The sequence below is a fragment of the Drosophila simulans genome, chromosome X (genome assembly GCF_016746395.2).
Source record: "Drosophila simulans strain w501 chromosome X, Prin_Dsim_3.1, whole genome shotgun sequence".
In the NCBI taxonomy this organism is placed as follows: domain Eukaryota; kingdom Metazoa; phylum Arthropoda; class Insecta; order Diptera; family Drosophilidae; genus Drosophila; species Drosophila simulans.
Window position 1 is genome coordinate 16,787,097 of NC_052525.2, and position 11,952 is coordinate 16,799,048.

The following is an 11,952-nucleotide window of genomic DNA, read 5'->3' on the forward strand; positions in this document are numbered from 1 at the left end:
CTGCCAATTACGACCAATAAGTGCGGGCAATAAATGTGGGCAATCGTGGGTGCGAGCGAGAGGCAGTGGCGGGGCGACAGAGAGGGAAACTCACCACACCGCCACTTGGCCAGGTCAATGGGCGAAAAAGAGACGACGACAGGTGGCAGCTGATGGGAAGCGGTGGCTCAACTGGTTTTTGCTGCTGTTGCCGCTGCTGCTGTTGTTGCTGCTGCTGCTGGCAGTTGCTGTTGCTGGCAGCAAGTTTCAGTTTCGGTCGAAAGCCAAAGGCGAGCGGTTGTTGCTCCGCTATTGAACATCACAAAGTGTGCGCACCTCAGCGACATTTGCGTTAAAAACCCAGTTGGGCCAAGAAAACATTTACCAACGCAAGAGCAATCGAAAGCGGAGTTCAAGAACTTGTCAAGTTTATGAAATAAGTGCGAGCAGCTACCAACAATTAACTGAAGAAGTGCTAAAAACTCGCGTCGCCCATACATACATAGCTGTTTGTTTTTTTTCGGTGCAAAGTGCAGGTGCAGCAGCGGAGTCGTCGGCTAACCACACATGACCACAATGCCACCGGAAATGTCCGCAACAACGGCAGCTCCCGTTGGCAGTGCACCGAGTGCCACCGCTCATCATCCCGCTGCCGTCGGCGGCGGTATGCCGCGTCCAGCTTCCCCGGCCGTCGGCAGCAACACGACGACAGCCACGGCCACAACGGCGACGCGATCCCGCTTCATGATCACCGATATTCTGGCAGGAGCCGCGGCCGCATCGGCGGCGGCAGCAGCAGCGGCGGCCGCCCTGGCAGCCGCCTCTTCCGGCGGTGGGCGTGGCAGTCCGACGGACTCGGAGCGGGAGCAATCGCTGGTCGCCCAGCATCACCACCATCACCAGCAGCAGCAGCAACACCATCATCACCAGCAACAGCAACATCAGCAGGCTGCCCTGCAACAGTACATCGTGCAACAGCAGCAGTTGCTGCGCTTTGAACGGGAAAGGGAGAGGGAGCGGGAGCGGGAACACTATAGGGAAAGGCATTCGCCACCTGGCAACAATCCCTATGCCCACCACCCGATGCCGCCCCACCTGCTCGCCCACTTTCCGCCCGCCCACTACGCCGTGCTGCAGCAGCAGCAACAGCAACAGCAGCAACAGCAACATCCCCACCCGCATCACCTGCAGCTGGAGAGGGAACGATTGGAGGCACTGCATCGGCATGGCCATGGGCTGCCCGGTGATCCTGCCCAGCACTTGAGCCACTTAAGCCACCTGAGCCACCAGCAGCACCATCCGCATCTGCATCATCCCATGCACGATGAGCGATCCCGGTCACCGCTGATGCTGCAACAATTGGGCGGAGTCGGTGGCAATAACAACAACAATAACAACAACAGCAGCAGTGCCAGTAACAACAATAACAACAACAGTGCTAGTGCCAACAGCAACATCATCAGCGGAAACAGCAGCAGCAACAACAACAATGGCAGTGGCAATGGCAACATGTTGCTCGGTGGAGCCGGCAGCAGCATCAGCGGCGATCAAGCCAGCACAATCGACGACAGCGACAGCGATGATTGCGGTAAGTCGCTGATCATATATCATATACATAAAATGAATCTCTATAGCAATATGGCTTAAGCTGCATCTGAAGGATAAGGCTACATCGGGGATATATATAGTTTATATATATAAATAGCAGAATGACTTAAGGTGCCAGCTAAAGGATGAGAATAGTTTATATACAGATATAGATGGATCTTGAAGAATAGCACTAGGTGCGGAATATATATGTACATATAGCAATATGGCATATATTATATAGCAATATGATATTAGTGATATTTCAGGGACTAGACTGGATGGGAAAGTGGAATCAAAAGAATGACTGATTTAAAATATTCGAAATAGCAAGAAAATAGAAAGAAAAGATAAAAAGAAAGATATGAATATGTTTTAAATAACAATTAAGTTATTTTTTTATACGTGTACATCAGTATTCAAATTAAAAACAATCAAAATCTAGCTTATTTATGTATTTGAGCTCTAGTAAATTTGTATAGAAAACTAAAGGAAGTAAAGGAAGCTAGTAATTATAGTATACAAATTGCTTTTAAAACTAATTGCCATTAAAACCAGTTCTATAAATAAACTTTACCAAAGTTCAGCTGTATTAGCTACTTTATTAAACGAATGAGGCTTTTATGGCTCTAGGGAATAGAAATGATTTCATAATATGCACACCAATAGATGTTAGCTGATAAATTTGATTCGGTTGGTATTAATTTGAAACCCAAACGGTGGACTTTTGTTTATACATTGAAGGGGATCTCGAAAGCAATTTACACCTATCCATCTGACCCCTGAGTTCGCACCACTTTAAATTTACGATTTTCCCCGCGACCGGGATATATCATATATTGAGTGCTAAGCGTGGTTGTTTTTCCTGTTGTTTTTGTCGTTTTTGGTGTGGCTGTTGGCTAATAGATAACGGCCAACAACAACCACCGTAAATTGTGAGGCTCAAACGGGGAAAATGCTGGCTAGATAGGCGAAGTCTCGAAAAATACAGGTGAGCTCGAGTCTGAGGCAGGTGTCTTAGGTTTTGTCTCTCTCTCACTCTCTCTTTCTTCCGCTCCCTGTATATGTCTCTCTTTCTGTGTTTTTTTTTCCTATTCAATCCCCCCCAACTTCTTGGCCAGATTAGCCAAGTGTTCGCTTATTTTCAGCTTATTTCCCAGTCAAAACTGTCAACAGAATACCCTTGACTGCCACGCCCCCCGCGCGCCATCAACCTTGTTTTGCATGCAACAATCTAATTGATTTTGTTGCCTAGCTTTAGTTTTGCTTTTTTCCTCTCGTTAAGTGCTTTTAAACGATATGCAAATTATAACAAATTACTATTAAATAGCCGTAATCGTGCGTTTGCAATTGATTTGCAGTAATATAATTTAGAAAGGCCGAGAACGTGCGCAAATATGTATTTATTTGAAAGAGCATGGAAATCAGAACAAAAGGTCAGAATGTTGATTTCGCTAGAATAATATGGTCAAAAGATGTGTGTGTTTTTATTATAGAGACTAAATTTTTATTAAGTCCCAAAGGATGATAAAATGGAGTTTTCTCTATTTTTGGATAGCTAAAAAGCCGAGTAATTTTAGTTATTTTAATAATTGCCCCGTCTTAATTTAGTTTTTTTTTTAACGATAAATTATAAGCCCCCAAGCAATTTTGTTTCAATCAAAGCTTCCCCAATTTCATGGACAATTTTCACATTTATGTGTGTTTTTTGACTTGTGCCAAAGTCAATTAACAAATTAAACTATAACCAAGAGCGGAGATTTCTCCCTCCAAGTGACCCCCTTCTGTTTTGACTTCCCGCTGTCATTTTTCCAACCGAAATTGCCTTGACTTGAGCCACAAGCCAGGCCGTGCCACACACACGCAGATAAATAAAAACACAAATGAAACTGAATAAATCAAAATCAAAATTAAATTTAATCTGCTGGCTGGGCAGTCGGACAACCCACACACAGTCTACTCCACAAAAAATAAACACCCATTGGCATTCTCGCTTTCTCTCTCGCTCTCTTATGAAGAACCCACGCTGAGAAGAATAAAAAAGAGCTACATATACTACGAGACAAGGAAAATATAACATTTCGATGACGTTATTTAAAAATCAGAAAACATACAAAATATTAGGTTAACGGTGGACATATTTACCTCGAACATAAAAAGTTTTCAAGGAAGTTTACTAAGTTTGTGTGCTTTGTCTCAAGACTTAAGTTTAAAAATGGAATAGAAAGAAATAGCTCGATGTGCAGCGAAAGAGAGGGATATGTTAATGTACTCAGTACTCGCGTGTCACTTGAGACGCGTGCGAGCGACAGTTGTTGCTCATTCTTGCGCTCCCTCCTTCTCCTCGTCTTTGCTCACCTCTTTCTTGATCTTCTTCTTCTTTGATCCTTTTTTACCCACCTTGGCGTTTTTTACGAGGCTCAAACGTCGATCCGTGCTTCGCACCGCGTTTGAAATTGACCCAAAAGCTTGTTCTCTGCCCATCGAACCGTACACTGATCGAAAAAAAGGGTGGATCTCGAAAAATTATCGGTGGGTCAGGATGGTGGCCGGGGTAACTCCTGCCACTTCAATGCCTCCATCGAGTGCTAAAAAAAATAAAATACGAAAAGAGTTTCAATATTGAAATTGATATTTTCGGGCATCGTCTTTCACATATTTTGGCATTTCAGGAATGCCAGACTTTTGCTTTGGCTTCCAAGATCACGTATTCATATGCGGTGTATATGGCTCAAAACAGGGCAGACGAAGCTCATCCACTTAATCCGCAAAATGTTTAATGGATATCCACGAAAAATTCACGTGCGCCACAAAAAGCGCAAAAGCGAATCAAGTTCGTTGCCCAAGTCTTTTGTTTCTATTTTGCAGTCTGCTTCGGCTTCTTTTCGGCACTGCTTCTTATTTATATTATTTAACTCTTGATTGATATGGCGTATGCCCTTACCCACGTTTTTCATGGGTAAATAATGAGAGCTTTAACGTTTGATGGCTTGGTGAAATTAGAAAAACTGCTTTTAAGAACGGGCTATGATTATTATTCGTACTAGTACGAACGGCTTTAAGTACAAGGTTCTCATAGTTAATTGTAGAGCAGTAAAGGCTTCGTTGTTGATTTTCCAACATAATTTTCCAGCCGTTTTCCGTGAAGGAAATGTTAAATCGCAGACCCAACAGCCACAATAATAATTACAAATTATAATGCAGGTAACACGAAAAGCCAACCACCGTTATGTAAGCCCACTCGCTTCTCATGTTGCTGCTGCACTTGCAACGTTTTCTTTTGTTGCTGTTGTTACTAGACTGCACTAAACGCCAACATTATCAAAATGTTGATAAACGTTTAGCTAAAACAGAGGGGTAAAGGGGTCTGTAGGGGTGGTGGTGTGGAAGTGGAATGGAGTAAGAAGGTCTGGAAGAAGAACATTGCTTATATTCTTTAATTAAAATGCAAAAAGGCCAATTGCAAATGTGTTACGGCTGCTTCTTCTTCCCATGGTTACTGCCGCTTGCGCAATTATAATGCAAACACAAAAAGCAGCAACTACGAAAAAATGAGAAAAGAAGGAGACCGGGCGGCGTTGGAGCAAAAGAGAGGGGGCAATAGGAGCTGCACACTTAAGCATGTTTAATACAGTTTAGCCACAAGCACTTAATTACAAATGCGAATGTAAAAACTGCAAGGGGGGCGCACCATCTGAAAACAGGGGCAGAAAGACTGAGTGAAAGAGAGGGGGCGAGTTGCGGCAGAAAGAGGGGGCACTACAAGCTCTGCAAGTGTGGAACAGAAATTGCGGAAATGCTTCGAAAGTCAAACTTCTTCGGGGAACGGTTGTTAATGCATTAAAAGAGGGGGGAGGTGATGCGGGGAGTGGGAGTTGCCACGGGAGAAAGAGGAAGCCAGAAGGCGGAAGATGGGGGCGTGGTCGGCTACAGAAAGTGCCTTCGTTATTAGTGAAGCATTCAACAAAGTAAAACAGATTTCTGATAGATTTTCAAGCTCAAGTGATTTTCAAAAGCACGGAAAGAATTTTTTGGCTAAGCACACGAAGTCAAACACTCAAAAATAATAAAATTTGCAAATTGTATATATTTTTACATTAACTTAAACAATTTACGAAAATTTGTTCTTCTACTGTTTAATTAGAAGGTAACAAAGTGCGCCGTAATATTTTTAAATATTTGTTTATATTATTTCCTGTTGCGAAATTAACATTCTTACTAAAAATGATTGTTAGCAACGATAAGTGGAAAAACAATTTAGAGAAAATAAAAATTTTACAGGCTTGCCACTTCATTAAGCGACTTACATGTACGTAAGTGCAGGTCGGGGTCGCACTCTGATCGCCGTCCCTTAGCGGCGAGCTTCACTGTGCATATCCATCAAAGTAATGCTGATAATTGTTTGTTGTTGTTGTAATTTGTGCTCATAAACTGTTTAATTGCAAATTAGCAGAAGACAGCAGCAACAGCAGCAGCGGCAGAACCAACAACAATGTTGCACCAGGAACATGCACATGCAGCAGTTGCTGCTGTTGCTGGTTCTGCTGCAAAGTTGCAACTGTTGCTGCTGTTGCTGCAGTTGGTCTTGTTGCATGTTGGCCGGCCATAAATGAGCGAAAAAGCGCGTAAATGTTGCAGAAAATTGCAAATATATGAGTGATGTCAGGGGGATACGTCTAAAAAAAGGGGGTCTCGGAACAATAGATATCTTGTCGTTTCTTCAAACGAAGTTCACTAAGCAAAAACATTCAACATTCGAATTAGAACGGAAAACTGAAATTGTACTTAAATATGGATATTTCTAAAGGTTTAGTCTTGTTTAAATATTTCTTAACATTTATCCTAATTCCATATATTCGCAGGTGGCAAGGACGACGATGGCGATGACAGTATGAAAAACGGCAGCTCTGCGAACGGCGACTCCTCGTCGCACTTAAGCCTGAGCCTCAGCAAGAAGCAGCGCAAGGCGCGCACCGCCTTCACGGATCACCAGCTGCAGACGCTGGAGAAGTCCTTTGAGCGGCAGAAGTACCTCAGCGTGCAGGATCGCATGGAGCTGGCCAACAAGCTGGAGCTGAGCGACTGCCAGGTGAAGACCTGGTACCAGAATCGCAGGTGAGCGGCACGCTTTGTGGTTTAATGGGGACTGCTTAGGGGGGTTTTTACGGGGGCTCTCTGAGTGTTCGGTAATCAGCGCCTTTAATGCGTTGCGCCCATTTCTTCGCGCAGTTTTCCAATAAAATTCCTCTTAACGGCTGCTTTTCCTCTTTTTTTTTTGCTCTTCAGCATTCATCACCTTATCGTTGGCAGTGTTTTTTTTATGCTGATTGCTTAATTTGCTTCATTTTGCGGTGCGAGTCGTTAAACGAAAAATTCTCTTCGGCAAATGAGGCGTCTGGTTTTTGCGTATTTTTCTCAGTGCAAGTTTGTTGCCTAAGTCTTTCGTCTCGATTGCCGCCTTATTACGTTCGATCGCGTTTTATTTTCGTTTTTAATTATTGCCCAATGACTTGTCACAATTTCGAGCACAGAATGCTTACCACAACAATTGGGAATTGTGAATTGTGGACTGGGAGTGGGAGATGGGAGATGAGGAGCAGCAGACCAACATCTTGCGTAGCTGACGGCGCAAAACGCAACCGGATATGACTGATGGCTGTGTGAATTCTCCAAGGGGGTTGCGGGCTTTATTTTATTTTTTATACATTTTCCATGTTCATGTATTTTTAGATGTGAAAATAGTGTAGCACGGCTTGTAGATATATATATATATATATATATGAGGGCATAATTTAGTTCCTTAAGCAAAGGCGTCAATAAGCTGATTTTGTGCAATCGTATAGTGTATTTATAATTTACTGCGCTTATCTGATATTTCGTAAAAATATTTATGCAAGTCGAACTTGCACTTACACATTAGAGGGGTTCTAACTACCTAATTTCGCCTTGGTTAAACAACGAAGATAAGAATTTATCTTATATTCCCTAATCCAATTTCCCTTCCGAAAGGTAGTCAGAAATTCAATGAGCATTCGGAAAAACAAACAAAAACCTTAGGCTGTCATAACCTCGCCCAAAGTCAACTCATGATATATCCCATTAGGCCAAAACACTTCACAGCTGCTGTTCGTAAGGATATTACGATGAATGGGCAAAAATTGTAAAAAAATAAACGATCCCGACCTGGCTCTAGTTCTAGTTTGGTCGAAGTTCTGGCGCCTTGAACAATTAAAGGATTTGCCAAAAAAGAAGGGCGGGTCGCTGCCAATTAGGCCTGAGTTTTCGGTTTTCAGTTTTCGGCTAGCTGTATTTCCAATTTCCTTTTTTTTTTAGTGGGCTGGCACAAGATTAATGACAAAACAATTAAGTGCGAAATATAAACAGTCGGGGCGGAATCCTCCAGGCCGCACGGCGGGATATTTTGGGTTAAGAGGCCTCGAATGACTAGGCATTACTATGCCATGATTAATCGAGAGGACGAGGATGAAGTTGAGGACTCGATGGATTTCACTGCATATTGAATTCTTTTTTCAGAAAATGTTTAAAAAATAAATGGGCCTTTACAGATTTAGGAAATGATATTTTACTAAATAAATTCTTGTTCATGTTCATCAAGATTATTTGAAGAATTATAAAATATTTCAAATGTTTAATTTAGATCTCTTTTTTTGTTTTAATTGCAGAACCAAATGGAAGCGTCAAACAGCGGTTGGCTTGGAACTGCTGGCCGAGGCTGGCAACTATGCGGCCTTTCAGCGGCTGTACGGCGGTGCCACGCCCTATTTGAGCGCCTGGCCATACGCGGCCGCCGCTGCTGCCCAATCGCCCCACGGGGCCACGCCCTCCGCGATCGATATCTATTACCGCCAGGCAGCCGCTGCAGCAGCCATGCAAAAGCCCTCGCTCCCCACTTCGTACCGGATGTATCCATCAAGTATACCGCCGGGTATGGCGCTACCGGGCATGCCCGCTCCCCCGCCGCCTGGCGCAGCACCCATGCTCAGCGGCTACTATGCCGCTGCAGCGGCAGCGGCCGCATCAGCCGGTGCCCAACAGCAGCAGCAACAGCCGCCAGCAGCGTCCCGCTCCCCAGCGACCAGCCAGAGCGCCAATAGCGAAGCAGACTGCGAGCGGACCAGCAGCAGCAGTCGCCAGCGCCTGATCACGCCCAGTCCGCCCCTAAATCCGGGTAGCCCGCCGCATCGGGAACGCATCAACGAGGAGGAGGACAGGGAGCGCGACGAGGAGCGAGACATCGAGCGGGAGCGCGAAAGGGAACGAGAGCGGGACGAGGATGATGAGGAGGAACTGGCCCTGGAGGTCTGAGAATCTCCGGGAGAATTCATCCCTCCTCATAGTTCGATCTCACAAAAATGTCTAAAGAAATAAGCAAGTGGGTGGTGTGTATTTGAGAACTATGAAATATGGTGAACATCTTTTCGATAAAATTTGGAACACATTTTTTTTTTTTAATTTTAAAGTGCAACATAAAATTTAAATACACATAGACATAGATACGATTTTTAAGCATATACAGCTGCGTTGAAGGTAAAGGTTTTAAGATAAATATATGTGGTTTCCCAAGAATTGCAAACCTTTTTAGATATTATGTCAAAACTTTTTACCACATTCAAAATGTCAGCAAGAGTTTTAACGACCAATCATAAATTCATTACTTGTGAAAAGTTCCACTATAGTTACCACTATTTTTGACACAGCTGTAGATAAGACGTGCTTGCTAAAAAACATTAAAAATCATGTCTGTACTGCCACTAAAAATGTATTTGAAAATATGTTTGTGGTAAACTAAATAAAATTTGTATAAATTCCACGAAAAGATTAACATAGAATTACCCAAAAAGTAACAGTATTAGACACTCCCCATGTTCATCTGTTTCCAAGAATAACCCCTCAGTAATTGTGAACAAAAAATAAACCTATATATAAATCTTTTTTTTCTATATTTAATTAAACCTAGCTATAGATGCAATTTTGTAAATTTTTGTAAATGATTTTTGTACATACATACATAGCAGATCAACAACATAAGCAACACGATTTTTTTCCAAACAATATAGTATTTTTTTTACAATTTTTTTTTGTGCCTAGTCCTAAGACGTCTATTGTGTGTAGTAATAATAAAACGAAGAAAAAAAAGAGCAATCCAGAACTGGCCTTTGTCTTGCACAGGACTGAAGGACTCGTCGACGGCTGAAGGACCTTTCTGCGATCTTGAGCCTAATGCGAGCTGACACACGAGCCGCAAAGTCGCAGTCGAAATCTCAAGGGTTCGAGCGCAAATCGCAACTCGATAGGGCCACTCGAGGAACTGTTGCATTTTGGCCTGGGAAGCGGCCACTAAACTGCTCACTTAGAAATTGTTAACATTTGCCAAGGGTCCTGGTCCTCATCCTGCCAAGAAGTGAGCCCCACCCCATCGCCAATCGCAATTCCGCTTCCGATTCCGCAAAGACGCCGCTCGCCGCTCGAGTGTCGAAACGTTTCTAATTGACTTGCCGGGAACGGAAGGGATTTCCACCCTGCATGGAAATCAGCACCATAGAGATGGCAACGTGCGGCGCTCTTGGGTTAACTGCTGACTAAGTGGGTTAAAGAGTTTGTTTTACTAGATTTTTTCGAGTTCATGGATAGTTCACTTTTTGGTTATACATGGCAAGGGAACAAATATGACTAGCTACAAAATGAATATATTTATTAAGTTTTTAATAAATGTTGAAAATATTTTTACAAGCTATTGGAGAAAATAATTAAGTGCCAAGTTTCATATTATAGAAAACAATCTAGCCTTTTTAATAAACAATTGTAAATCTACAAGCTACCTCTTAGAATGTTCTATATATTAGCATAATCCATCAAATTTAAAAAAACCCAAGTCAACCGATATCCTTGATAGTCCGATCACACTGCCATCTCTAGCTGGTGCAAGGACCTACCCCGTTGCTGTTTGTTTTGGCTGTTTACATGCCGCTTGCCATTTTCGCTACTTTTATGACAATTTCAATTTCTGCACAGCGCCGCCTTGGTTAATGTTTTAATTTATGGGGTTGTGGCTAAGCGAATTCAATTTGCGCTGCCTTCGAGTGGCACACACACAACCCCTGGCCAAGTATCCCTGCTCCTTCCCAAGTCCGAAGCTGAGCCCTCATCCTCATCCGGATACTGATCCGGATGCGGATCCGGATTCTCAAGCAAACTGGCATCAATTTCGACTTTGGAACTCTGCGTGAAGTGGCTGCGTCGTCATCCAAGTCAAGTGTCGATGGGGTATTTTTTTGATTTCGTCTTTTGGATTTGTGCGTAGAAACGTCTGCATAACGCCTCTGTAACAAATTGATTATACGCCGCTGCGGTTTGAATACAATTTGGTTTTTTCGCATCGATTTAAAAATTTTATGAGTGCCAAGAGAGCGACGATACGAGTTCGAGTTCGAGTGCGAGTACTTATAAATTTATGAGTGGCCCGTCAAATCGTCAGACCGTGCGAAAGTTTTCACTGGGAACGCGGGGCCAGGACTTTTGGGCCAGTGGGAGGCTATACCTATGTACACAATCTAATGGTGGTGGTTATTTGCATATTTTTGTTGTCATCTCACAGTTGATTGGGCAAACAAAGCGGCTCCAAACTTTCTCAAGCTAATCCCGCAAATGGAGTTGACTCGGTTGAAAATTCGCTAATACAAATATTGATAGTATCACTTGGGGTAACTAATAGGGGTGTATTTGGGTTTAGTTATAGCATTATAAAAGATTAAAATTAAGCCTTATGGGCTAGTAATCTAACTAACATTATATTCGGTGGTGAACTATTAGATTAGAATAATGTTAGAAGATTGAAAATAATAAATGTTTATGTATGCAAAAATGACGTTTTATGGCTCTCAGATTTTCGCCCCAATTCCTCACAACAATGTAGTTGTGGAAATCACAATAACATTAATTTAAGTGCTTATCCAATTCGTTGGGTATTTTTTTATATTTAGGGCTTATGTAGTCGATACAATATCAGGAGGATATCGGAATATCATGAATTTAAATGACTCTGTTTGATTTTATCACTCTTTTCCACGATTGCCTCCATTGTGCAATGCCATTTGTCGCATTCAGGCGAGTTTGGCAAATTTGTGTCTTTTGTGCATCCGAGCTAACAAAGTGCTTTCACACCGGAAGCAATTGCAATGCGTTTGCCGTCGTCCTTGCCACCGCACCACTGAACCACCCAGCCACCCAACCACCCAACCACCCACTCTGCACCACCCCATTCTTCCCCAGTTAATTGACAACTTTCTGGCCAGGATGCGCCTTAAGTTCGCCCGCTTTTTACCCCATGCCATCCTCCAACGACTTCTTTGTGAGGCTAATTTGTCA

General features: G+C 43.0%; 1 protein-coding gene across 2 annotated transcripts; it reads left to right on the forward strand.

Annotated features, from left to right (window-relative positions):
* Positions 1-237: 237 nt before the first annotated feature.
* LOC6726295 (homeobox protein B-H2) lies at positions 238-9,733 on the forward strand. 2 transcript variants are annotated; one of them, XM_039296859.1, is made up of 3 exons: positions 238-1,567; positions 6,429-6,681; positions 8,250-9,733. In XM_039296859.1, the coding sequence occupies exons 1-3, from the start codon at positions 547-549 to the stop codon at positions 8,890-8,892; spliced, it is 1,917 nt and encodes a 638-aa protein (XP_039152793.1). In that variant the 5' UTR covers positions 238-546; the 3' UTR covers positions 8,893-9,733. The 2 variants fall into 2 exon arrangements, with proteins under 2 accessions (XP_039152793.1, XP_016039779.1); XM_016172416.3 differs by lacking the exon at positions 238-1,567 and adding an exon at positions 6,274-6,373.
* The last annotated feature ends 2,219 nt before the right edge of the window (positions 9,734-11,952 follow it).

Coding starts and splice junctions, on each gene's coding strand:
- LOC6726295 (XM_039296859.1), top strand. CDS start 547: ATGACCACAATGCCACCGGAAATGTCCGCAACAACGGCAGCTCCCGTT. Junction 1,568..6,428: donor CAGCGACAGCGATGATTGCG/GTAAGTCGCTGA, acceptor ATATATTCGCAG/GTGGCAAGGACGACGATGGC. Junction 6,682..8,249: donor ACCTGGTACCAGAATCGCAG/GTGAGCGGCACG, acceptor TTTTAATTGCAG/AACCAAATGGAAGCGTCAAA.